Raw genomic sequence first — 27,327 nt, 5'->3', positions numbered from 1 at the left:
TGCGACCATACATCTTGGGAGGCAGGAATGTTCCACGTGTGCTGTCCTGCAGCCATGACATCCAAGAGGTCTGCAGCAGACGGGCTAAGGGGCCCAGCAGTACAGATTATTATGATAGATATTGGAGAGGGGAGGTTGATAATAAGTACTACACTCACGAAGCTCAATTTACACCCCTAAACATCGCTATGCACTACTTCCAAGCACTCCCCAATTTACAAATTTACTTAGGAAGGTACAGGCAGAGAACGTGTTTAACGCAGGCACACATGGTATGTTAGAATGGGACCTAAACATAGGTTTTCTGGGTGCAAAGCCATAGACATTAGGCACTAGTACGAAGCCACACGCCCAACCATCATAGCTTCTACTGAGGCCTGTGCATATGCTGCGTACACATGGACCCTCAATGGAGGAGTGAATTGTGTTATTTCTAACGGGAGTAGACGATATCTCTTGCGCAGGAATTCTCCACCTCCTAGAACCAATGGCATGCAAAATCAGTGTCCCAATTCTTTCATTAAATATAAGCAGTTTGATATTTGCAATAATGAAATAACCGTAGGGGTTTGCAGCCTTTGCACAACAGCTCGTAGGCATAGGGTGAATAGACTACTTGTGGGACTTAGCATCTCCTACCAAATTATAGGATTTGGTGGTTTTGCACAAGTCTGGATTCCACCTGCTCTAGACACATTCAGGACTTTTAGCCAAAAACAACATAGACCAAAAGTCAAACTCCTAATGAAATTCTACAAATAATTTATAGTTCACATAATAGCATGCACCGCCCCACCCCCCACCAGCCCTGCAATGACGATGGTTATGGCAAAAGAGATACAGGAACCAATACAAGAAATGTGATATTAATACTCCCATGTTTAGCTATATCTAATGCAGGGCAAATAAAAAGTCAATAGGATTAATCACTATGCAACTATATGGAGTTCGGTGATGGTGTGATATATGGAATGAACAAGATGCAGACACACAGTGTGATGTCATCACATTGCACCCATGTACAGTGTTCTATGATGGCAAGAGACATCCAAATTGAAAGAGTAAAACACATTGTTATGTTATTTTTCGGTTATCATGAATAGATTCCTATCATGACAAGACATTTTTAAAACAATTCATGAAAACACATTGTGAGGCCAACCTGCAACTATACTGAGCATTCTCTGATGGCGGCAAGATTCTAGAAAACACTCGTGACAACACTGTGCAGTCGGATTGCGTTTCCTGTGATGGCGGCTGGCCAGTGCAGTTCGGTCAAGAAAAGTAAACCGCAAAAATAAAGCTTGACACCATTGAGAGGAATGAAGGAACCAGCTTTCCTGTTGTGGAAGGAGGGAGGAAACATGGTGGTTAATCATTGAAATGATTCGGAGAGTTTAGCACCAGTGAAAGCAAACATTCCACCCTCCACCCCACTTCTGTCCCAGTGGGAACAATGCCACCTATTTGGCCACCGTGGCAACTTTCTCAAAGTCTTCAGCAGTGCAGAACTCCTTGATGGTGACAGTCAGAAGGTTGCTGGTTACATCAGTGACAACAACATTGGAGCATGGTGACATATCTGGACGCCAGTCACCACCGGTGTCATCCTCCTCCTCCAGGTCTGAAGATGGCATCTGCCCAACTGGCGGCACTGCAGCCCGTTTCCTGGCAGCTGAGTCATTCGGGAGCGACAGATCCAGTGCTTCAGACTCCCGCCAAGCAGGCAGGGCAGCACTCTGTGCTTCAGGTTGCATCTGGGGGGGTGTAATGCGGGAGCGGGGAGGTACAGTAGAAAGACACTCTGAGGAGCTGGAGCTACTCTCGTCATCATCATCATATGCCAAATCACCAGGGGCACGAAGGCCAATGGAACCACCAGCAGAGCTTATCCCTGGACCACCACTGTCCTGTGCTTTGCTGCGCTCTAGATCCTGGGCAGCAGCTGGCGGCTTGCCATACATCGAGAAGGAGCCAAATTTAAGGTGTTGCAGTTGTGAGCGCAGCATGCTCTCGCTGTACTTTTTGCTCTTGCCAATGACTCGATTACGGGACGGTATTTTAGTGCGTGGGGCACCCATCGGACGCTTAACACCACCCTTATCGATCACTTTCAGATTCAAAATGATGCGGCTACGTTTGGGTTCCCGTGGTTTCACCTTTCGGTTGAGGATTCGGACTGTCTCTGAGAATGGGGAAGGAGGTGGCCGGGGCCCACCACTCGACAGCGGATCTGGGCGAGGCAAGGGCCGACGAGACATGCGGTGGCAGCGGCGGATGTCCTTCTTCAGACGATGGACGGCAGCACTGGAGTGGAGCTTGGGCGAGGTGCTGGGGCCTGGCTTGACGGAAAAGTGGACATCGCTGATGCGCAGGGCGTCTGCCTGGGCACGGGCCTGGGAATGACAGAAGCAAAAGATGCTGTTGTTAAAAAAGATTATGCATGGGAAGGAAGAACCAAAAGGAATTAGAGCGATTGACTGGGCTAGAGGTCGTTTTTCTAGCTCTTTGAAGCATGGAACTTGTCACCTAGCTAAGTGCAGTATATACTCATTTTGTGCAGCTGAGGAACATTTATTTAATTCAAAGTAACATACTATGGAAGCGAATTCCATTTGTGGTGGGACACTAATAAAAGGCCAAAATGACAGGCAGCACAGGCTGAAACGTGGATTTGGAGGTCTAAATCCACTACTGCCTGACAGGTGACTTGGGTTGAGTCAGTCGCATTGTAACAGCAAGGAACACTTTACATCAATATTTGTCATCATTCTTAGAAGTCTGTCAGGGTAAGTTTTCTTGAAAATATGATCAATCCAAAAAAAAGTAAATTGCACAGATTCTAAAAACTCGTCTAGAGCATGCAGGAGCTTGAGTTCACCCGCTTGCTCCCCCTTACAGACTCTCTTTTAAAATACATAAGCGTTATGAGTCGCTGGAGTGAGGAATGAGCACGATCTAAGCATGGCTCTGAGGGAAATCACTGTCTGCGTGGACTAGATGGGGTACCACATTCCAATCTCCATTCAGCTAAACTGTTGCTGTGTTTCACAAAGATGAACAACACAAAGGTTGCACACAACCAGGAAGAGGAGGAACGTCAGACTGCTGGCCACTCGGTTTCTCCTGCCGGGTTGGTAAAATAAAATGGGATAGATAGTGCAGTAGCTGTGCACAGAATCGTGTGAGGGGGCAGGAAGAGAGCCATGCCGACTACGGAAGACAATAAATGAAAAACAAAGGAAGCTCCAAGGAGGATACGGTCCTGATAACCAGCATTTATCTAAGAAGAAGACATATCTTCTCAAATTCTTCGTCTTTGTGCCAAAGGAATACAGAACAGTTAAAGTTACGCATACTCTCAGAAGAAAAGGCCAGCTCGTCCGGAACCATGTGGAGATGGCCAAAGTACACCTTCGGATGGAAAGGAGTACCGATCAAGTCCTTTAGTAATGTATCGAGTCTTCAGGGTGAGCAATTAGGATGAGATTGGAAAATTAACCACAGGCACATTTGGAGAAGGGGAACAAAGTAAAGTCACTTTGTGCATTTAATTTGTACTCTCGATTATTAATTAGTGGCAGCGCAAGGAGGCATAGATATTTGAGAGAAACAACCTACCCAAACATGTGTGCTCCCATTTTATGCATGCCTTAGAAATAACACATAGGATTCTGGGCACCTGCTGTGCATAGAAGAGGGTGACCTCTCTCATGTATTTTCTCTGTAAGGCGCAGAAAGCTGGTATAAGCAAAATAATGCTAAGCGGGAGGGTAGGACAGGCGGAATTCTAAAGCGGTCATTTCTCATTCTCCACGTTACCTTCAGGAGGAAGTTTTTGGGCTTTGGCCCCCGCTTCTTCGGCCCATACATCTCCTGCTCCCTCTCTCTGAAGTGAAAGAAAAATCCAAAACATCCAAGTCAGGTCCCTGCGCATGTTGACATGAAATCACCAAGAAACACATAACACAGAGACAAGCAGCTCAATTTACAAAAGGAGATTACGCAGGAAATTAGGAGCAATGGGCGGGGTCTATGGAAGGAATGCAGGGCCAAGTGGCTCAATCTACCAAAAGAGCTTACACTGGATTAGGTGTGAATGAGGGAGTCTATGCAAGGAATACGGGGCCAAGCTGCGCAATCTACCAAAAGAGCTTACACTGGATTAGGTGTGAATGAGGGAGTCTATGCAAGGAATACGGGGCCAAGCTGCGCAATCTACCAAAAGAGCTTACACTGGATTAGGTGTGAATGAGGGAGTCTATGCGAGGAATACAGGGCATAGCGGCTCAATCAACAAAAGGATTTTACATTGGTTTAGGTGTGAATGAGGGTGTCTACGCAGGGAATACAGGGCATAGCGGCTCAATCAACAAAAGGATTTTACATTGGATTAGGTGTAAATGAGGGGGTCTATGCAAGGAATACAGGGGCAAGTGGCTCAATCTACAAAAAGGATCTTACAAAGGTCATTAGGTGCGAGGGAGAGGGTCTATGCAAGAGATACAGGACCAAGAAACTCAATCCTCAAAAGGACCTTATATCGGACATTAGGTGCGAGGGAGTAGGACTATGCAGCGAGGGAGTGGGACTATGCATGAAATACAGGGGCAAGCACCTCAATCCCAAAATGAATTTATGCTGGACATTAGGTGCAGAGGAGGGAGTCTATGCAAGGGATACAGGGCCAAATGCCTCATGGACAGTGGCTGCAAGAGAGGATATTTAAAGGTAGCACAGGGACAGCGCCAGCAATCTATAGACCAGCCTGACCAGTTGGGGTGGGCAAACAGCTTGACATCAAACACTGATCACAGGCACCAGAAAGTGAATGAACAAAGCTCACTTTTGCTCAAAAGCCACAATGAGTCGAGAGTCCAGAATGTTCTCTTCTGGTTCCCAAGTGCTGTACCTAAAAATAGAAATATACAAATACATTGTTTTTGTAACTAAGGTATAAAAATAGTAATGATTTGACTTTTTTGACATTTCCGTTTCCATATACCGATTACCCGCTCCCGTCCCCAACTCCATTCCCAGAATACATATCGTATCGCTGTCGCTCTGACCAGGCCTCACTCCCCAAATTTCACTGCAACCTCAACAATCTACACCAAGGACAAAGCCCCTTACCCTAATCATAAACTTCACCAGCATACAATCCCTACAGACGACACTGCTGTGCAACGTTCACGAGTCAACACAGTCAATATTACACCTCACTCTACCCCCACCACACCACACAGCAACACCACAATTACCAGTCCCCGAAAAACTCTGCTTAACAATACAAAAGGACAAACAAAAAACTCTGTTAATGACACAATATGCCTTTCTTGTATACAATTTCTAACATCTTGGAGTGGGCTACTCCAAGAACAGCATCTCTAGAACAAATCCAGAGCTTCAATCTCCCAGACCACACACACTGCGACTCCATCAACCAGCCACCTGCAAAGATACCAGCCTGACTGCATGCAGCTTTAGTACCCCAGTGTAGATTGTCCTACGTTTCTCGGTCTGCATTAGCAACACTCTGTTCTGTAATGTGTGTGTTGTCTCCAGCTTTGCACTTCCTGGAAGCCAAGGGCAGAAGCTGGCACTTAACATGCTGCTGTCAGAGAAAGGAGGAGTTGCAGGGTTCCACCTGTGTCAAAAAGGACAGACAGGCCGGATGAAAGGATTAACTATTTTAATTAGGGTATTGTTACGAAATTGTGCACAGAATATTCCCAAACAAAACGAATGCCAGGGTGGTTCTCTCCTTAATGAGGTTGGGTCCCTGCCTCCTCAGGAGCTTACCATTGCCCAATGTCTCCCCCATTGAATGCTGATAACTAAGCCTTCCTAGTCTCAGAGGTAGGTTATCCCAGTTCATAAGGTGCATTAAGGGGATACCTTATCCCGCACCCTTCAGATGTTACAGACATTACAAGGCTCTTCCTCTTGGATTCCTTTTCTTTACCTCTGTAAACCTTTAGTTATCTCCTTGGCCACCGCTTGATTGATCCCACTATCTGGTCCTGTTCGAGGCCAAAAGGACCCTCCAGAACCTGCTTGCTCATACTAGCTAAAGGTTGCTCCTCTCTCTGTACCAACATCCCCTGACGCTCCTTTATCGACTTTCCTCCCTCTTCCTGGTGATATCCCTGCAGCCCTCTCTGCACCACCTTCTGTATCACGTCACCTCCTCCCTGTGCTGTTCTTTCTTCCGTCCCTTCCGTATTAGTCTCTACCATGATGTTACTTCCCCTCTATGTCATTTGATTTTTTGTATGGCGCCTACTGCCATTGTTCAGAGTTCAAAGCATTGTGGGGTGGAAGACTGTAGTCTGTGCAAAAATGGAAATAAAAAGCATTACATTAGGTGACTATTCAATTACCAGTACAGAGGACTAGTTTAAAACGGTTTATAGTCATAATGTCGAAAAAAAAATGTCGACAGACAAAAATGTCGAAAAAAAAATGTCGAAAATAATAATGTCGACATCCTATACTTATAATGTAAAAAGTCATTTTTTTTTTTTGACATTATGACTATAAACCCTTAAAACTATCAACACCTCACCCAACACCCCCCTGCCACCCCCCCCACACACCCCAACCACCCTTTCACCCCTCATACTCAACACATACCAATTATTTATTTATTTATTTATTTATTCAATAAATAAATAACCTAAAAAAGGATCATTTACTATGGGGGGGTCCCCCCCCCAACCCAACACCCCCCTGCCACCCCCCCACACCCCCCCAACCACCCTTTCACCCCTCATACTCAACACATACCAATTATTTATTTAATAATTAAATAAATAATTGTATTTACTATGGGGGGGTTCCCCCCCCAACCCCCCCTCACCCAACACCCCCCTGCCACCCCCCCCACACCCCCCCAACCACCCCTCATACTCAACACATCATATATATATTTATTTATTTATGCATACACTAAATTAAATTTCGAAAAAATATCGAAAAATGTCGACATTTTTGTTTGTCGACATTATTGTTTTTCGACATTAATTTGTCGACATTTTGACTGTCGACATTATTGATGTCGACATTATGACTGCACACCGTTTAAAACATTCGAAAGAATCATGCACAGCATTGTATTTAGGCACAGATATGACTGCTATGTCAGTGACTATGCAGGGATCAAGTCCTATCAAGTGGAAGGCCTCATCAACATATCAAGGTGAAATATGCACATTTCATTAAATTGGCTTTGCATAACCACCCAAATTGCACAGGACGACTCACATTTGCCTTTCATAAAATCAACTCCCACACAAAACCAAGAGGATATTTTCTTCTAATAGTGATTTTGAAAACGTTAAAAAGATGTGCATGTTTTAAACTCCAAGAACCAATACAAATGTTTTTCCTCGGACTTTCAGTACCGGAATGGGATATTTCACCTTTAGCTGTTTGTGATTTTTCATCAGGTTATATAGTGCAGTGGTGAAGTGTCTGGCTTACAAACCTGACCACTGCGGTTTGATCCCCAAGGTCTGCTTTAATTCATAAATTCAAAGATGACATCCAATGCTTCTCTTTTAGCTGTGGGACTGAGTCCACCCTCTGAATAAAGTGGGGGCACTTTGTCCCCCCACATGTACCCTCGACTTGAACCCTGCGACTATGTGACAGCTGGACCACGTTTTTCGTGGGGCTCAGCTGTATTCTGTGAATTGCAGTGCAATAGGGAGAATGGATTATAAATAGTCTATGGCAATCGCTAGGGCTACTGTCTACAGTTGAGGGCTCTCCTATACTTTACATGCAGGAAACGTGCACAGTGAATAACGTGCTGATATTGTCCACCATAAAGGGGGGTGGGCAGTATTGTTCTTGGTAGGAAGTTACAGTGGATAATCATCTGTTGCACAATTCAAATGCAGAATGAACATGTTATTAGATAAAATTAATATGTTACCGTGCGATCTTCAACTGCACATGAAGAAGGCTAAAAAAAAGCTTTTTTTAAATGATTGGGCAGAATGCATAGACCAACTTCACTTATACACTTTATTTACCGAGTATGCAAAATGTATCCATCCTCAAACTCCACGGTTGTCGTATTTGACTATGTCCATGTAAAGAGGTCCGTAGAACATATATGTTATTTAGACTTGATCTTATCTATACAAAAATGGGAACCAAGCACTGGGCAAAGAATCACGATACTCCTCCTGACGATATTTGCAGATTCTGCAGAGAGATACAAGAATCACTTAAACATTTGTTTCTTTATTGTATTCACTTTGAAAACACCCGTGTAAATATGTTGAAAGAATTTGCACTAGCAAACACACCTTTTGCTAGAAACTACATATGGTTGAACTGTATGAGGGGTTCTAACAACACAGTAATTCTTGCTACTGCACGATTAGTAAACTTTATAGCCACTCAGCTAGAAGTTATATCAGTGTAAAGTCTGAAATACTTACAAGTGATGGAACATGTTCTTTTTTTTTTAAAGTTATTGTATAGTTGATCACTAACATTTTTATATATTTGTTGGATGTTGGAACGGATGCGTATTATATTGTATAATTTACTGTTCTGTAATATTTGTTAATTTATTGAAAGGAATGTATTAATTTGTCTTAATTTGTAAAGGTGCTTTCGCACTAAAAACAAATTTTAATTAAAAAAAAAAAAGTGGATAATCTAAATTGGTGTTCGTGGAAGCCCATTATATGGTGCATGTAACCACCAGATTGCATGCCTGGTACCCACACTGTAAATCTTTAAATGTCAATGTTCCGTATTGTGAAAGGTAAGGTAGGTACATCTACAAGATTTTTCTAAGAGCTTTTTAAAAGCGTCTCTGAATCGTTTTAGCCTTGGGAATCCTTCCTATTTTTGTCCTCCTTGCAACACTCGTTCACCAGAATTGACACTTTCAGGAAAAGGTTTTGGCGAATTTGGACAAATTGGAAGCCAATGTCGTCTCCAGACATTCCAATTTGAGCAGGCATAAGTTGTCTTTACTTAAGTGTCTTGGACAAAATATGGACATCATCATCATCAGACAAGCAGATAAGTGTTGCGGTGTAGTCATCCTCGATCACACTGACTATATCAATGAATGTGAACGACTGTTATCTGATGGAGTTAGCTATCAGAAATTACCTGGAGATCCATCTGTCAAACTCACTAAAATCATTGAAGCTAAGGTTGAAGGCGCATTAGCCAACAGATGGATCAGCAAACAGGAAGCCGAATATTTGATAAGGAAGGGTACCCCTGTACCAATCTTCTATATCCTACCGAAGATTCATACAAATTTGCAACACCCTCCAGGTCTACCAATTGTGTCAGGAGTGTCTTCCATTTTGGAACCTTTGTCCAAATTTGCGGACAGATATTTATGTCCATTTGTGTCCAAAATATCCTCTTTTGTCCAAGATACCAGGAGTGTCATTAATCGAATTGAAGGCATAAGGTTTGATTCTACACAACAGCTCCTTATTTGTATGGATATAGAGTCATTGCATACACGCATTCCTTGAACAAGCCACTTTGGAAGTGATTAGTGAGGTTTTGTTAGGTCATGAGGATGACCATCCAGTTCCTAACACCTACAACATTTGGTGCTTGGAAATGGGGTTAACCAAGAAATTGTTCAAATTTCAGGACCAGTTCTATCTACAGGTTGAGTGGATTGCCATGGGTGCAGCCATGTCTCCTAATGCGGCCAATGTATGGGATAGATTACTCACCGTAATTGTATTTCTGATGCTTGTATCTGCTTAGATTCACATGCTGTGCATAGGCTGACATCTAGTGGAAGCTGCGGAGTATTACAGTTGGTTTTTCGAAACTTGAAAATGGGCGTCGACACAGGGCGTGCCAGTAATACTATCCCTAGTGTGACGTCCACTGTACCCAAGATCCCTCACGCGTCTAGGATCCTCAGATTGTATTTTTTCTGACATGAGGTAGCATGAGAAGTAGCGTGAGTACAGATAATCCAAGCAGATAGATAGAAAGGTAAGACTACAAGCAATCATGCGCTTTCTCTCAGAGGGGAGGAAGGGTGGGTCACATGTGAATCTAAGCAGATACAAGCATCAGAAATACTATTACGGTGAGTAATGTATCCCTTCTGAGGCTTGTGGAATCTGCTTAGATCACATGCTGTGTATAGATTAGCGAGCAGTACCTGAAGGAGGTGGGATGTGAGAAGGGTCATGAGCAAATAAGTGTCTTAGAACCGCTTGTCCCACTTGTGTATCTGCCTTGGAATGGGTGTCAATGCAGTAATGCTGAGTAAAAGTGTGAATAGAGCTCCAAGTAGCTGCTTTGCAAATGGTGTCAAGGGGTACATTTGCAATGAAAGCCAGAGTGGCCCCAATGCCTCTAGTAGAGTGGGCTCTTGGCATGAAAGGCAGAGTTCTTTCAGCGAGTGAGTAACACAGCTGGATACAGTTAATAATCCACTTCGAGATGGCACCTTTAGAGACGCGATCCCCCTCTCTGCCTGTAGCTATGGAGACAAACAGTTGATCTGTTTTTCTTAGCGGTCTGGTTTTATTTACATAGTAGAGGACCGCCCTACGCACATCTAGGGTGTGTAGTTTCACCTCAGCCGAGCTTTGCGGGTCCTGGAAGAAAGCCGGAAGCTCGATGGACTGGTTTACATGGAATTTTGATATAAACTTAGGTGAGAACCTAGGGTGTGTGCGTAAAACCAGTTTGTCTTTATGGACAGTAAAGAAGGGATCCTGCACTGACAGAGCCTGAATTTCCCTGACCCTTCTTATAAAAGTAATAGCTACTAAGAAGGCTGTTTTATAAGTCAGGTGTTTGAGACTGCTTTTATGCATGGGTTCGAAAGGGGGTCCCATGAGCTTGGCTAGCACCACATTAAGGTCCCACCCTGGTGGTGGGTTTGAAATAGGAGGGTGAAGTCTCTTTACTCCTTCCATGAAGGCTTTAACTACTGGTACTTTCCACCACAAGATCTTGCTATGGGAAGTGGTGTATGCCGACAGGGCTGCCAGGTGCACTTTCAGTGAGTTAAAAACCAGTCCTGCATCTAGCAGGTGGAGCATGTATGTAACAATAGTGGAAGGAGTGCAATCAACAGGGTTGATTTGTCTACTCTGGCACCAGATAACGAACCTCTTCCACTTGTCAAAGTAACAGTGCCTTGTGTTTGGTTTCCTAGATTCCTTTAGGATGTCCATACACCTCTGAGGCAAATTGAGATGTCCAAACTCTATGACCTCAGGAGCCATGCTGCCAGGTTCATTGAGTTGGGTTGCTGGTGCACTGTTTGACCTTGGTGCTGGGACAGTAGGTTGTACCAGGCTGGAAGTTTGATGGGCTCGTACACCGCCATCCTGCGTAGGTGTGGGAACCACGGTTGTCTTGCCCACATGGGAGCAACTAGGACGAGCGTCATCGACTCTCTGTTCATCTTGTTCACCACTTTCCTGATGAGAGGAGTTGGTGGAAAAGCATACGCAAACATCCATGACCAGTTCATCCACAGGGCGTTCCCCTGGGAGTCTGGTTGGGGGAATCTGGATGCAAATCCTGGGCATTGTCTGTTTTCGCTTGTGGCGAATAAGTCTATAGTGGGGAAACCCCACTGAGAGAAGATATCTTCTACGACCTCTCTGTGTAGAACCCATTCGTGTTCCTCTGGGAGGGAGTCTCTGCTCAGAGCATCCGCTAGGGAATTGAGCTCCCCTGGAACATGTTGTGATGACAGGAAGATGTTCCGTCTGAGTGCCCATATCCATATTTTCTGGGCAAGCTTGGACAGATTTGGCGAACGAGTCCCTCCTTGCTTGTTCAGGTAGAACATGGCTGTTGTGCTGTCCGTCCGGATTTGCACTGACAGGTTTAGTAGGTGGGGCTCGAACGCTTGAAGCGCTCTGAATACTGCCAGATGCTCTAGCAGATTGATGTGGTTCTTGGCCACTGAGGGAGACCAGAGACCCTGAGCTGTGTGGTGGAGATGGTGAGCTCCCCACCCCGTCAGACATGCATCGGTAGTGACTACTGCCTGTACTTCGGGATCGTAAAAGGGTTTCCCCTGTGCAAGATTCTCTCTTGTCCACCAGTGAAGGCTTTGTACTAGTGTTGGCGAAACGACCACTAGATCGACCCACTGACCACTTGCCTGAGACCACTGTTCGCCAACCATTCCTGCATGGGACGCATGCGCAGGCGCGCGTGGGGGACCAGGTAAATACATGACGCCATCATGCCCAGTAAACGCATTGCTTTGCGTACCGTTATTTGTTGACCGGACTGATAATGCGGAATTTGCAGTAGTATGTTCCGAATTCTTTCTTCTGAAGGAAAGGTCAACCCCTCTTGAGTATCTAGGATTGCTCCTAGGAACTGTTTGGAGGTGCTTGGCACTAGGCTCGACTTTTTCTCGTTGATTGAGAAGCCTAACTCGTGGAGGAGGTCGATAGTCCTTTGGATGTTTGTCCTGCAAATTCCTGGGGTTTCCCCCGTTATGAGCCAGTCGTCCAGATAAGGGTACACTGGGATTGCCTCCCTGCGTAGGTGTGCAGCCGCCACCGACAGTACCTTGGTGAATACCCTTGGTGCTGAAGCTATCCCGAAGGGCAGTACCTTGAATTGATAGTGTCGACTATCCACCTTGAAGCGCAAGTACTTTCTGTGCGCTGGGAACATGGAAATATGAAAATAAGCATCTTTCATATCCAAGGTTGCCATGTAATCCCCCTTTTTTAGGAGTGGGATTACCTCTTGTAGCGTAGTCATACAAAACCTTTGGGGCTTGACATATTTGTTGGCAGGCCGTAAATCCAATACTGGGCGCATTGTCAAATCTTTCTTTGGCACAAGGAAGTAAGTTGAATAAATACCCTTGTTTACCTGGTGTCCCGGGACGAGTTCTATCGCGTCCTTTTCTAGCAGAATGGCGATCTCCTCGAGGAGAATATTCTGATGTTCTAAAGAGTGTACTCTTTGTCGTGGAGGATGGTTCCGGGGACGCTGCAGTAGTTCTATACAATATCCTGTGGATACTGTTGACAGCACCCATCTGTCTGATGGGATCCCTTCCCAAGCCTGGGTGAAGTTGGAAATGCGTCCCCCTACTGGGGTTGCGTGAGAAGGGACCCTGAACTGAGCGTCACTGCTTTGGTGGAGGCGTGCCGCCTCCCTTGCTGGGGCTGCCTCTGCCTTTACCACGACCTCTCCTATTACCCCTGCCGTAACCCTGGGTAGACTGTTGGCTGTTGTTCCACTGTGTACCCTGCCCCTGGGAATAGTTGGATCCTCTCTGGGAATTTTGGCCGCGTGGGTGACGAAATTACTATTCCCTCTCTGGTTAGGGGGTTTATTGGTTAACTGGCCAAGGGACTTGAGTGTCTCGTATTCGTCCTTGGCATTCTTCAGTGCGTCTTCGACCGCCTTACCAAACAACAGATCGGCTTCCACCGGTTTGTCCAACAATGATGCCTGGGTTTCTGCCTTAAAACCAGACTGCCGTAACCACGCATGTCTCTTGATAACAGTGCCTTCTGCTATCAATCTGCCTGCGTTGTCTGCGGCGTCAAAGGTTGCTTTCAAAATGCAACCAGACACAGCTCTACCCTCTGCGGAAATCCGAGCTAACTGGCCCTTTAAAGGTTCAGGAGCAGAGGCTATGAGTGCCTGCGACTTCTTCCCACTGATGGCAGTTGTAGCTGACCAACAGGGTGGTGGAGTTTGCAATCCTTGCTTGATAGGCGGACGTTGAGGCTACTTTCCTGCCGAAACCATATAGTTTTTTGCTCTCCTTGTCGGGAGGAGCTTCGGACGATGACAAGGGTGTTCCAGCCCTCTTACGAGTGTTGGTGACAACTAGGGAGTCTGGCTTCAGATGTACTCTTATATAGAGAGGGTCAGACTGGGCTGCCCTGAAGTTTTTCAACCCTGGGATTGACTGCTCTGGTGAGGTTCGGGTTCACCAGGGACGGGTCTATTCTTCGCTGAATGGACTTAAGGATAGGGATGGTCTGGGCAACAGGCCTCCTTTCTCCCACTAACTCCTCTGCGAAGTCCCTCTCCTCCTGGATACCGTGGGTGTCAATATGGAAATGTTCTGCTGCACGTGCGAGAACCTCGTTTAGGAGGGGTTGGTTATCGACAGGGGAGTCGGTAGCCGGGGCTTCGTTTCCTACCGGGGAATCTACTCTGTATGTTTCCGGGTCTTCCTCTTGCTCTTCTTGGTCCTCATCATCCCCAAAGTAGCCCGTCCCGGTTTGCTCTTCTACCATGCCAAATTCTTGGTCCTCACCAAAGGAAGCCTCTCCTTGATACAGTGAGTATGGTCTTGAGTATGGTTGTACCTCGAAGGGGTCTGTAGACCTCATCGGTGTTTCAAACCGGGGCTTCTTACATGGGGGGATAGGATCATTAGAGCCTGAGGGTGTCGCCCCTTGTGGATCATACGAAAGGAAATGTTCTGGGTTTTTATCGTAAAAATCAGCCAAAGAAGACACCCTTGACATGACCCTATCTATGTCTTCACTCGACCATTTTTTGGAACTGGTAATGACTCTCTCAGCAAGTCTCTGGGATTTATCTTGAGTAGATTTGCTGGTTTTAGACATATCAGCAGACCTGGTTTTGTCTGTCTGTTTAGGGGGAGTGGTGTGTTTTACAGGTGTGGAAGAGTGCAAAGGCTGCTTCTTCTGCTGTTTTCCCCCCTCCCCGTGAGTGAAAAAATGTTTTCCCTGTCCTTTTGTGGCTCCGGAGGTTTTCGACGCCTGGCGTCGAGGATCGGGAGTAGGGTCCCTGTCCTTCGAGCGTGGGGCCTTGCTGATTTTGACTGCGGGCTCCGACTCCTGGAGTGCGGCCTGGGGGTGGAAGTCATCTTCGTCTTCCGACGATCGAACCTCTGTTAGCCTAGGGAGCGAGGCACTCTTGGCAAGAGTGGATGATTGCCTGGAGTCATGCGGCGATCTCGATCGAGAGCGCCCAGAGGACACCGAATCGGACCGTTCTGTTAGTGCCTCTTTCTGAGAACTCGACGTCGTCGAGTCTCGGTTGGACTTCGTGTGTTTAGTGTGTGTGGTGTGTGAAGCGCTTGTGTCGCCGGGGGTCTTCGCCATAGCCCCCCTGCCGGACAACCTTCCGAGGTCGGGGACTTGCGCTCGGCTGTCTTTCGACGCCGTAATGCCCTCGCCGTCCGAAAGTACGGCGTCGCTGAAGGCGCCCTCCGCTTCCATGGCCGCCTGCCTGGCGTGGTGGGCCCAACGCTTCGTCGAACGGTCCTTAAGTGTCTTAGGTTTAAACCTACTACACGCTCTGCAGTTCGCTTCGGGAAGGTCCCTCGGCAAGCAGAGATTGCACGTGGCGTGCCTGTCGACCCAAGGGTATTTGCGATTGCACTTGGGGCAGAATTGAAAAGGGGTACCCTCCATACGCACCTTGAGGCAGCGGGCTGTTAAGTGTAGGAAATGTATAAGGTGTACCTATATACCAAGAGTGTAGAGTATGTACAACCCCCCACTCTCCCTACTTGCAGGGCCGAGGCCAGAGGCCTTCCAAGGCCCGGGCCGAGGCCAGAGGCCTTCCGAGGCCCAAATCCGTCGTGCAGCAGCCGACGGTCGATTTCTTCTCCAGCCGGCGTCGAGTGTCGAAGTTCGAAGTTGGGATGGGGAAGGATGTAAATAAATTAATATTTTAGCAAAAGTATGGCTAAGGCCAGGGGACTCTGCAAAATGCTTCCGACCAGTATGGCGGAAAAAAACAATCTGAGGATCCTAGACGCGTGAGGGATCGTGGGTACAGTGGACGTCACACTAGGGATAGTATTACTGGCACGCCCTGGGTCGACGCCCATTTTCGAGTTTCGAAAAACAAACTGTAATACTCCGCAGCTTCCACTAGATGTCGGCCTATGCACAGCATGTGATCTAAGCAGATTCCACAAGCCTCAGAAATGTAGATTCATTTGAAAAGAACACCATCTATCACAACACAAATTGGTACCGTGAGAACGTAAGTAAATGGTTTTGTTACATAAACGACATTCGTATTATCTGGTCTCGTTCTCAGATTGATGCTCTAGAGTGTATCATCTGGCTTAACAATCAAAACAGATATTTGAAATGTAGTCACATTATTAGTTCTGTAGAAATGAATTTCTTGGATACAACCATTTACTCTGCAAATCCTGTGTTATGTGTCAGACCTTTCCACAAACCTACTGATAAGAATGCCCTACTTCAATTTCAGAGCCATCACGCCAAGCACATCAAGAACAATCTGCCATATGACCAATTCCTCCGTCTTTGCAGAAACAGCAGTGCAATAGCAAATTAGACTTCTTCAATAAGTAGTCCCTGCATTTTAGTGAGAAATTGCAAGATAGGGGTTATCCTATGAAATTATTGCGACAATCTGCTAAACGTGCGGCTAACACCAACCACGAGGTTTTATTGGATGAAAATACACACAAAAACTCTTCTTCCAATAAACTCGTATTTGTTAACATCTTTACCAACATTCCATACAAAACCAAATTTGTGATTACCAAAAATTGGCATAAATGTTTCGACAGGGCCTTACAAACTCCTTTGATTACATACAATAAGAGCACCAATATTAGAAATGTAATCATCCACTATGATATCCAACATGGTATTAACAAACCAAAAACTAGAACCGAACTGTGGGGCCTACCCTGGGTTATTATACACAGGAGATGTGGGTCATGCTCGGTATGTGAATTTACCTACGACACATTGAATGTTGATTTGGGTATCGCAAAATGATGGCAACTGAAGGATTTCACCAATTGTAATACCAACAAGTTTGTGTATATGATCAAATACCCGTGTGATTTCATGCACATTGGGAAGACCAATCGTAAATGCAAGACGCACATGTTTGAGCACCAGAGCGGTTTACGCGATCATATTGAGACAGCTCTGATGGTCAAGCATTTCATGGTGAAGGGACATTCCCATACACAGCTGAAATGGGTGATATTAATGAAGATTCGTGGCCCTTGTCAAAATTAGATTAATCATAAATTGCTGCAAACGGAACAGAAATTAATTTTTCTGACGCAGGGTCACATCAGGGGATTGAATTACTTTATTGATTGGAATGCTGCGCAGTAAATATGTTTTCCGGATTCAACACTTATTGTCAATTAGGATGGTGTCATCCACCACTTTGTATGTCATCTGGGTTGATGGACTCTAACTGGGTATTTCTTGAACACTGCCTAACATTCAAACATTTGTTGATATTTTGTGGTTGCTTTTGAAAGTTTGTTAATGTTCACACATTGTTTTACATTGTGACTGATGTTGTTCTGTATACCGGTTATAATTTCTTGGATAGCATTATTGTGTCTCTATTAAATGTGTCCATGGTATATGTTGTACTCACAGGCACATTTCAATGTGTGATTCATAACCTTGTTCCCCCTTGGAAACATGGCATCGGCTTTTGTACTTGGTTTCACTTTTCACGCTCAGTGGTCCGTTTGTTGATTTCCACTATTAACTTGCGTGCCCACGTGATCGTCTGGACGCTTGGTCTCCACTTATGATCATGCATTGGTTCCTTTTGCATTCAAGCATTCACTCATCCAGCCCTTGTGTGCAACTCTCCGATTGGCATAGCACTATCCTTTTAACTCTGTAATATTGGTGAGTGTGGAGGTCGATTCATCCACTTCTATGAATTACTCTTCTGGACGGAGTCATTTTGAGCAGTAAGTTGACTCTGTGACAACTATTTTTTCAGGTGATTCATTCCCCATACGTGGATTGGTGCCGTACTGACCCTTATTCTCCAGAATATTGGTGAGTGTTGTGGCCACTTATTAATTTTATGAATGCCTTTCCACATTATTCCTTTTTGGCTGCAAATTGACGCTTTGCCTGCTATACAATTTGTTCAGGTGATTCATTCCCCGCATGGGGTGGGGTATATATTGCGCTTGTTTTCAACTATTCAGCCGTTAATGAGGTTTAAGTGCTTTTTTGGGATTCATGAATGTCAATAATGCTGTGCTCACTGGGGTGTAGCAGCCTTTACAAGGTGATAGATGGTTGTGTATAACATACATTAGCACAGTGTAAGCTGATCACGGGTGAATACAGTGTATGTAGACCCTGTTTAGAGAGATTGACCACTTAGCAAGTAGTTGGTGTATGGTGTTCGTTTGAGGAGTTTCAGAAGCCAGTCCTGATAAGAACTTTTTGTTTTTGATGTGTTGCACATATTGGTTGCGCAATTGTTTTGAGAAGGTTTGGGATCTGTTTCAAATAGTCACATTCATGGTGTTACCCACGATTTATCGTGAATGAAGTGCTGCCTGATAGACAATTATGACAGGTAGGCATTGTGGACAAGAAGTATAATTTGTGTCATTTCTAGTGTTTTTGTGAGGATTTTGACACACTTGCCAGGGCTCACATGATTATGATTGAGTCTGTTTTTGTTTTTTGTTTTAGTTGGTTGAACTGAGAGAATTGTTTTGGTGCCCACTCAATAAATGAAGACGGTTGTGTCTTTTCTGAGGAGGATACACAACGCAAAGTGTCCATCATACGGATAATAATTGTCATTTTTGTACCCCTGAAGAATGTCGAGCAAATCAACAATACTGACAGAAACATGTTGAGTTTGATGTATAAACCATTTATACATTAGCATTAGGGTTGAACATACAACGTAGCATTTCCTATTGTTTGTTGTGTATGAATTACCCCCTTGGACACTTCTTGTGGCCATTGAATTGATGTGTTGTCTTATTTTGAGTAGTGTGGTTGAATTGTTGATTTGTAAAGAATGTTTGTAATCTCTGTATTCATAATTGAATACATTCTGCAGTTTGACCCCTGGTTGGTGAAATATTATAAACGTTCTTTTGTTTGTCAGAATACCGTATTGTAAAAATCAGCACGAGATCGGAGTTACAAAAGGTATACGGTAAAAAGAGGTATCATACCATTACATCACATACTATTTTGCCTAATTCGATTCTATCGCATTTTCTTTTGCATTTTTCACCACAATGTAGATGGGGGTAGGTTAGGGTATAAAATAAGGTGGTGGATGTGACGGGGCTGCAGATGGGGTCTCCCCTTCAATTAATTTGCAGTGGAAAATGCACCATTAATCGAATTCGGCAAAATAGATTTGATTTAATCACGTAGATTCCGATAAGGACACCTGCTCACACCTCCTAAACTGATGCTTTTAGCTTGCCTTGCATGTTTACGTAATCAAACATATCAGCAGGGTGCAGGTGAGGTACTGGTCTATGGTGTTGTTGCCAAATCCTTTTACTTTGGTTCCACCACCTCCTCCTGCACCCTGGCTCCAACCACCTCCACTCGACTTCCCCACTCTTCATGTTATACTCTTCTCTCACAACCATTCACCTGATGTTATTCACTCCTGTGCTTCTTGCTTTGTTCTCATCAACTCTTCTCCCTCTCTCTCTCTCTCTCTCTCTCTCTCCATTGTTACCATATCCTCTCTGCTTACCACCTCCGAGTATCCACGCGCTCCCCCTGGGCTCACCACCCCCTTCTGGGCGACTACCTCTTCCTGTCCACCCTGACCCACGGATGTTACCACAACCTCCTTCACATTCTTTGCGGTTGCTACCTCTTCTTTTGCTGTACTGCTTCCATCTCTCCCCTCTCATTTATCTCTCCAGTCTCTGCTTCATCCACCACTCTCCAATCTTTACCCTTCTCTGAACACAAGCCTCCTGCTCCTGCAGAGTATACTGCCTGACTGGAGCATGCTGCTTTTATAGGGTGATCCCTTCTTCCCTGGGTCTGCACCTGTGGCTGGGATTGGCTGCTCTCTCTGTGAAGACCTGGGGCTGTTTTGTGCTTAAGGGGCTGAGAAGTCTAAACCTTTCTGGTCGCCTTTGTGGCTTTTAATCCTTCTCCCCTGATCCACCAGAGTGCTCACTGTGCTGAAGTCGCCGATACCTCAAGGGTGTAAATTATTAACTGAGACTACTGAGGGTACGCTTGTGAAATACTTAATTACATTGAGTGTGAAGGGGAAAAGTAACATTATACCCTCGGTCGGAGAATCTCTTGCCGGGGAAGGAGGTCCTTGAAACTGTTCATCCCGTGTGGAACTCTCAGTGTTTGGGGAGGTATAGACTTGCAACACTGTATCTGCAGAACCACAACGTTCACAGTGTTTTTCAAACTCGTTGGGAAAGGTCCTGTGATGCTTATGTGGGAGCAGCTATAACAACCAAACACTCACAACCGTTGTAAAGTGCAGGGGAACCATTCACTTAAAGGGACACTGTGCTTTTACTGTACTGGGCTTTGGGTCTGCTTAGAGGGCAATTTAGGCTCGCTCAGTCAGGGAAAGGCTGCACCGATTGTACCCAGGTTGATTTAACAATGTGTTTGGTCAGTGCCATGTTTTTAGGTCTGGCTTGTATTGGGGAACTGGTGATGTGGAGGGGGGGCGGGAGCTTGACCCTCCCGCCCCCAGGACTGGACTGTTTTGCGACCATGTGACTGTCCACTGCCAGTGACAGGAACCAAAGTGGGATGACTCAGGAATCCTCCCACACCGCCACCGGGCCCAACATATACTGGCTCGGGGTGCCACCTGACCCACTGAGTCACCACCTTACCTTACCAGTCCCTAGAACCAGGGAGTGTACTATATCACAGAGGCAAAATTATGGCTGATCAACAGTCTGAACTGGAGAAGGAGCTGTAGCTGCCAAGTGCACGAGGGTTTGAAATATCTGTGAGATCAGACACATTTTAGGGAGTATGAACACTTGCAGCACCATCTTCCCTTGGGTTAATGCAGACAAAAAACATCTGGAAAAGGTTTCCCCATTTTTGATTATTAGGTGGCACTGTAAGCATTGACTATAAGTCAAAACTATTGACATGGGAAGTGAAGGTAGGAGAGAGATGATGTGTGCAAGAGCACACAGTCTGTGGGTGCGGTTTGGTTATTTATCCACCCATTGACAGCCCACGGTCATGCCAGTACCTATGGCCATCCCCACCCACTACATGCCCCTTCCCACCCACAACACATCCCCCAAAGACTTCAAAGCCTAGCTCTGTGTGTAGTCTCCTGAAAGGTAATAGCTTAATTGCAGCTATATACCAGCTAAACAAGCTTCTAGTGTAAGAAAATTGTTGTAACCAAATTTGCCTTCGGCCACTTGATCTATAATCAATATCTGTATCCTTACACTGAGTTCCTGTTTAAAACAAGCACTGCAAAGACAACAGTGTTTGCTCTTGGAAGGGCATTAGATAGACATTTGCCAGCTGGTACAATTATAACAGCACCTGGAAAATAGAGATCCCATGCCTACACAAAAGCCAAAACTGTTGACAATGCTCGTTTTTCCTGCAACAGCACATTCCTTACTTGCAAGGACATCAGCATTCAATGCTCCTGCAGCACCGGGTACATGCTAGAACACTGTGTGCAGATCTGCATACTGCAAATACTGGCCAATTCCGCTGTGTTCAGAAAACACCAGTTAAGCACAGGGCTTTTGTGAGCGCGTGGACATGGAGTGAGCAGGATGTCGGGGGTTTAGGGGGTGGGTGATGCACTGCATTCACGATATGCTCCCTGTGAACAGGTCTTTTCCATGGAGATTCACGTCCACAGGTCAGGAAATACTCTGGTAATAGGACAATGGCTGGTGCAGTCAAGCTAACCTGTCCCGCAGAGAAATAAGAGACTTATTACCAGATTATTTAAAATCACACAGGAAAAGAAGCCCAAAAATGTGTGCTTTTTTCACTTGTTTGATTTCACAAAATACGCAGATTATCTTATTCACAAAGGTGACCTGTGCCTCATATTGGGCTGTGCACAAGCACAAATGATCCACTGGCCAACCGCCTAGCATACATCAGTGTCTGGAGCACACAACACCAATGTATGACTGGGTAGGACAACATTTTGGCAGTGACACGTTCATTCATATAGGGCCTATCATTGTTAAAGATGGAAATATATTAGTATCCCTGTGTAGTGGAGACAAATGCAAGTGAGGCAGCAGTGGTTCATACCGTTGCTGTTCCACTTGACGGCAATGTCCTCCCCTGAGCCTATTCCAAACAGGCTCTGGGCATGGGCTCAACCACTGGGGGGCTTAAGGATGTCTTGAACCCCTCAAAATATGGAATATGACTTTTGGTTCCCCCGACTCCCAATATTCCACCCCCTTTCTCCCTCTCCAAGTCTGCAGATTTCCATGTATAAGCTGTAAAAAGATGTCAGCTGCTGAAGCAAGACAGCCCAAGCCTCACACACAAAGGGAAACTGCCCAAATGAGTATATATAGCTCATGGTTTGCAAACATTTTTAGTGTTAGCCTGAGTGCTGTTATGTTAAAGGATATTTATACTGCGCACTATAACCACCGCAGTGGTCCTCTGGCGGATCTGAGAAGGGAAGAGGGTGGGATGGGTTACTAAGGTTGAGAGGGAAAAAGAGCAACAGAGCTGTGATGTGCTGTTGGCGGCCTCAGTTCGGTTAACACAGTTCACTGAGCTTAGGTATGCTTTTCGCCTGGTAGCCGTCATGTGTTGTTGTGTGAGGCTAAATGTGTTATGTTTTGTTGTTGCGATGTAGTGAAGTGCGTGTGGTTTGTAGTGCTTTGGAGGTGTGGTTGTGTTTGTGTATAGTGTGAGAGTTGTATGCATAGGGGAGAGATTGTTTAGTGGGGTTTGTTAGTGGGATCGCTATTTAGAGGCAACGCATGCTACTCTTCACAATCCATCTAAATATGAAGCAAGCTGACATTCACAATTCTGTCTAGATGTAACACAAGCTAAACTTTACAATTCTATTTGGATGCGACGCAAGCTAGTATTACAAGTATGTCTAGATGTGACGCAATGCTAATCTTCACAGTTCTGTCTAGATGTGTCGCAAGCTAATCTTTACAATTCTATCTAGATGTGACGCAATGCTAATCTTCACAATTCTGTCTGGATGTGACGCGAGCTAGTATTACAATTCTGTGTAGATGTGAAGCAATGGCAGTCTTCACAAATTCTGTTTGGATGTTACTCAAGCTAATCTTTACAATACAATCTGTCTCGATATGATGCAATCTAGTATTACAATTCTGTCCAGATATAACGCAATGCTAATCTTCACAGTTCTGTCTAGATGTGACGTAATGCTGATCTTCACAATTCTGGATGGATGTGACACAATGCTGATCTTTACAATTCTTTCTAGATGTGACGTGAGTTAATCTTTTCAATTCTGTCTTGATGTGTTGCAATGCTAATCTTCACAGTTCTGTCTAAATGTGATGCAATGCTGATCTTCACAATTCTGTTAGATGTGGCGCAAGCTATTATTATAATTTTCTCTAGATACGACGCAAGCTAATCTTTACAATCCTGTCTACGTGTGGTGCAAGATGACATTCACAATTCTGTCTTAATGTAACGCAAGCTGACATTCATAATTCTGTCTAGGTATGATGCAAACTAGTATTACAGCTCTGTCTAGATATGACGCCAGCTAATCCTCACAATTCTGTCTGCATATGACGCAAACTAGTATTACAGTTCAATCTAGATCTGATTCTAGTTAATCTTCACAATTGGGTCTAGAAATTACGCAAGCTAGTATTACGGTTCTTTCTAGCTATGACGCAAGCTAATCTTCACAATTCAGTCTAGATATGACGCAAGCTAGTATTACAGTTCTGTCTAGGTATGACGTAATGCTAATCTTCACAATTCTGTCTAATTGTGACGCTGGCTCATATATGCAATTTTATGTGGACTAGCTAGCACAGAGTATAGTCTACCTAGTTGTGAGATATTTCTCACTAATAGTTATCTTGATGTGAGAGATCTGGCATAATCACTCTATCTGGCACAAAATGTCTAAATGCGAAATGTCGCTATCTGGCACAGTCAGTCTATCTGGCACAATCAGGCTAAATAGGCCAAATGCGTAATGCTACTATCAGGCACAATCCTGTTAAATGTGAAATACCATTATCTGGCACAACCAGGCTATCTGGCACAATCAGGCCAAATGCGAAATGCTGCTATCTGGCACAGTCAGGCTAGCTGGCACAATCTGGCTAAATCCGAAATTGTGCTATCATGCACAATCAGGCTGTCTGGCCGTTCACTAAGCATGGGTGCGGTTTCCAGATCCATGGGCTCCCATGTGCTGTTGTGTGATAATATGTGTGGTTTGTTTTGTTGTTGCAGTGCAGCGAAGTGCTTGCGGTTTGGGGTGCAGGAGAGTGGTTGTGTTTGTTTAGCATTTGAGAGGCGTGTGCCAAGAGTTGAGGTTTTAGCGGTTGGGTTAGTTAGGTTATCTCGTGCTTTCGGGCATCTGTCTTGTGTTTCTTTCTACAGTCATGCTGTCTTTTAGAGCATTCCCCTGCGGTTTATTCGCCCGGTTCTGCGTGAGGCGGCGGCCTATGTCTGAGGCTGTCTAGTGCTCTGTGCGAGGGACAGGAGGTGAGGGCCTCCCCGACCCAGGTTTGAGATTGCTACGGTTATCAGTTTTTTTTTTGGTCATAGGAGTGCTCTGTCTAGCATGGGCTCCTTTGTTCCTGGGGGGTGGTCCCCTCCCTATGAGTTCTAAGTGCTCCCTCTCCTGTCGCGTGTTAGTTAGTGTTTAATCCTTCTTTGTCCCTAGCAGTGGTCCTGGTCCCTTGGATTTAGCCTGGCGAGGGGGCTTGGCTTTGGAGGTACAGGATTCATTTTGGTTCTGGGGCAAAGAGCCAGGTTTTGAGTAGTTTCCAGAATTGTAGGTGGTCCTTTGCATTTTGAATGTCTTTTTCCGGAGGGTGTTCCAGGTTTTTGCTGCCAGGTGAGAGGAGGATCAACTAGCTTTTTCCTTGTTTAGGATGTCGTTGCATGATCTGAGTGTTCTGGTCGGTTGGTACATCGTTATTTTCTTTTGTTGGAATTATTCTCCATGGCAGTGGATTGCTCTGTGCGTTATGCACATTGTTCTGAACGTGATTTGCTGTTTGACTGGAAGCCAGTGTAACATTTTTAGCGCTGGGGTGATGTGGTCTCTTCGTGATAGTTGGAGGAGGAGTCTGGCCGCTGTGTTTTGGATACGCTGCAGTTTCTTCAGTAAGTGTTCTGGCATTCCAAGGTAGAGGCTGTTGGCATAGTCAATGCTCGACATGATGAGGGCGATGATTGTCAGTGTTTTATGGGTGAATGACAAGAATGGTAGGATTCTTTTTACCAAGTGTAGGAGGAAAAAAATGTCTTGATTATTGCATTTACTTGTGGTTCTAATGTTAGCGCGTTGTCCATTAGGATTCCCAGGGTTTTTTTTACTATTTTTGATTGTATGGGTGTTGTTCCTAGTTCTGTGGGCCATGGGACATAAGTGTTATTTTTGAAGTTTTTGGATACGATCATGATTTCTGTCTTGCCTGAGTTGAAATTTAAGCTGTTTTGTGTTCATCCAGTTGTAGAGTTCTTTGAGACATTCTCCCAGCCTTGTGTTCTCTTCTTGTGTATCTTTGATTTTATAGATGATGCGTGTGTCGTCTGCCTAGTTTTAGCACGTAAGGTTGCGTTTTTTGATGATCTTGATTAGCGGAGCCACGTAGATGTTGAAGAACAGTGGGGGTAGGGATGATCATTTTGGTACTCCACAGTCGGTGTCCCGAGGATTTTATCCAGACAGTTTTCATTCCATTTGTTTGGAATTATTTTATCCGGAGTAGGGCCAAGTCTGATATTCCTATTTCTTCTATTCTCTTGATGAGGATGTCATGGTTAACTGTGATGAAAGCTGAGGAGAGGTTGAGTAGAATCAGGGCAGAGTTTGTGTCAGAGTCTATGTTGGTCTATAGGTCATCCCAGATGGATAGGAGTGCTGTTTCTGTTCCGCTCGAATGTCTAAAGCCGAATTGTGCCCGGTCCAGCAGCTGGTGTTTTTATACATGTTCTTGTGTTCGTTTGTAGAAGTAGGTTTCTAGTAGTTTTGCTGGGTAGGGAATGTTTGAAATCGGTCTGTATTTGGAGAGGTCTTCCGGGTCTCCTGCTGTGTCCTTGAGTAGTGGTTTGATGTGCGCCGATTTGATTGATAGCGGTACTTTCCCTGTTGTGAGTGACAGGTTAAAAGGTTTCTGTAGTGTTCCAGTGGTACCCCCTGTGTGAGGATGGATTTGTATATGTCTGGGGGGCAGGGTGCATGGGTGATCCTGCTTTATTGCTATGTTTTACCAGCTTGATGAATGCCTATACTAGTATTTGTGGGAAGCTTTAGAGTTTATTATACTGTGCTTCCTTGTTTGGCGGGATTGGTTGTGCGTTTGGGTTGACCGGTCTGCTTTGGATCATTTGATGGATTTTTCTGATTTGAAGTGGTCTGCTAGGTTGTTGCATAGTTACTGGGAAGGTACCGGTGTGTTGCTTCATCCCGGTGGGTTTCTCATTTCATTTATGATGTTGAACAGTTCTTTTTGGGTGTTGGCGGCTTTGGTGATTCTGTTGTCATAGTGTTCCTTTTGGCTTTTTGAATTTCTTTTTTGTAAGATCGGATCGTCGTTGGAATTGTGCTCTCTTTGTTTGGTCGTATTCTTTTCTCCATTCCAGTTCAAGTTTCTTGTTGTTCTTTTTCATGGTGCTGAGCATTGGGGTAAACCATTTTGCCATTGCTCTCTTTCGTGACCTGGTGAAAGGTTTTTCAGGGGAGATACTGCCAATTGTTTCAACGATCGATTTATGAAGTAGCTCTGTTTTTCCGTCAAGCTCAGCTTCGTCCAGGTTAGTGGTAGTTGGTTTTGTGAGTTCAAGTTGTTCTATTAAGTTGTTTGCTTTGACAGCTTTCCAGTTTCTTTTTGTGATAGTTGTGAGTTTATCGGGCTGCTTGAGTTGGTAGCATGATCACAAACGGGATGAGGAGGTGGTCGCTCCAGAGTATCTGTATTGGCGATGCAGTGGCGAGAAGAGTTTTGTAGGCGAAGATTGCGTCAAGTGTGTGTTCCGCTGTGTGTGTGACCAATTGTCGTAGTTTCATGGCTTTTAGTTATTTGATTAGCGAGTTTGCGTTTTCTTCTTCCAACCAGATGATGAAGTCCCTGAGGATTATCAGATGTGGTTGAATAGCTATGCTGGTAATGGCTTCTACGAAGTTGTCGACAAATGTTGCGTCGTATGTGTCATGACCCACAGAATGCGCCCCTTTTGGACTTCATGGTCTTCATCACAACGGGGCTTGCACTCCTTGATACTTCCAACATGGCCGTCTAACGTGGAACGCCTTCCTCTGTTTTACATCAGACGTAGCGTATTTTACAAATAGGCTGCGCCCCCACGGCCC

At 45.0% G+C, this 27,327-nt stretch overlaps 1 protein-coding gene across 1 annotated transcript in view; it reads right to left on the bottom strand.

Annotated features, from left to right (window-relative positions):
* Nucleotides 1-745: 745 nt before the first annotated feature.
* Nucleotides 746-27,327, bottom strand: part of CBX6 (chromobox 6) — a 69,884-nt gene continuing 43,302 nt past the window's right edge. The window contains exons 3-5 of the mRNA XM_069652956.1: nucleotides 4,847-4,912; nucleotides 3,823-3,889; nucleotides 746-2,396 (exon numbers count right to left, since the gene is read on the bottom strand). Of these exons, the coding sequence (XP_069509057.1) occupies nucleotides 1,464-2,396; nucleotides 3,823-3,889; nucleotides 4,847-4,912 (1,066 nt within the window). The 3' untranslated portion in view covers nucleotides 746-1,463. The remainder of the gene's footprint in view (nucleotides 2,397-3,822; nucleotides 3,890-4,846; nucleotides 4,913-27,327) is intronic.

This window comes from Ambystoma mexicanum, chromosome 3q (assembly GCF_040938575.1).
Source record: "Ambystoma mexicanum isolate Mex_15411 chromosome 3q, UKY_AmexF1_1, whole genome shotgun sequence".
In the NCBI taxonomy this organism is placed as follows: Eukaryota; Metazoa; Chordata; class Amphibia; order Caudata; family Ambystomatidae; genus Ambystoma; species Ambystoma mexicanum.
This window is presented reverse-complemented; position numbering and strand designations above follow the sequence as displayed.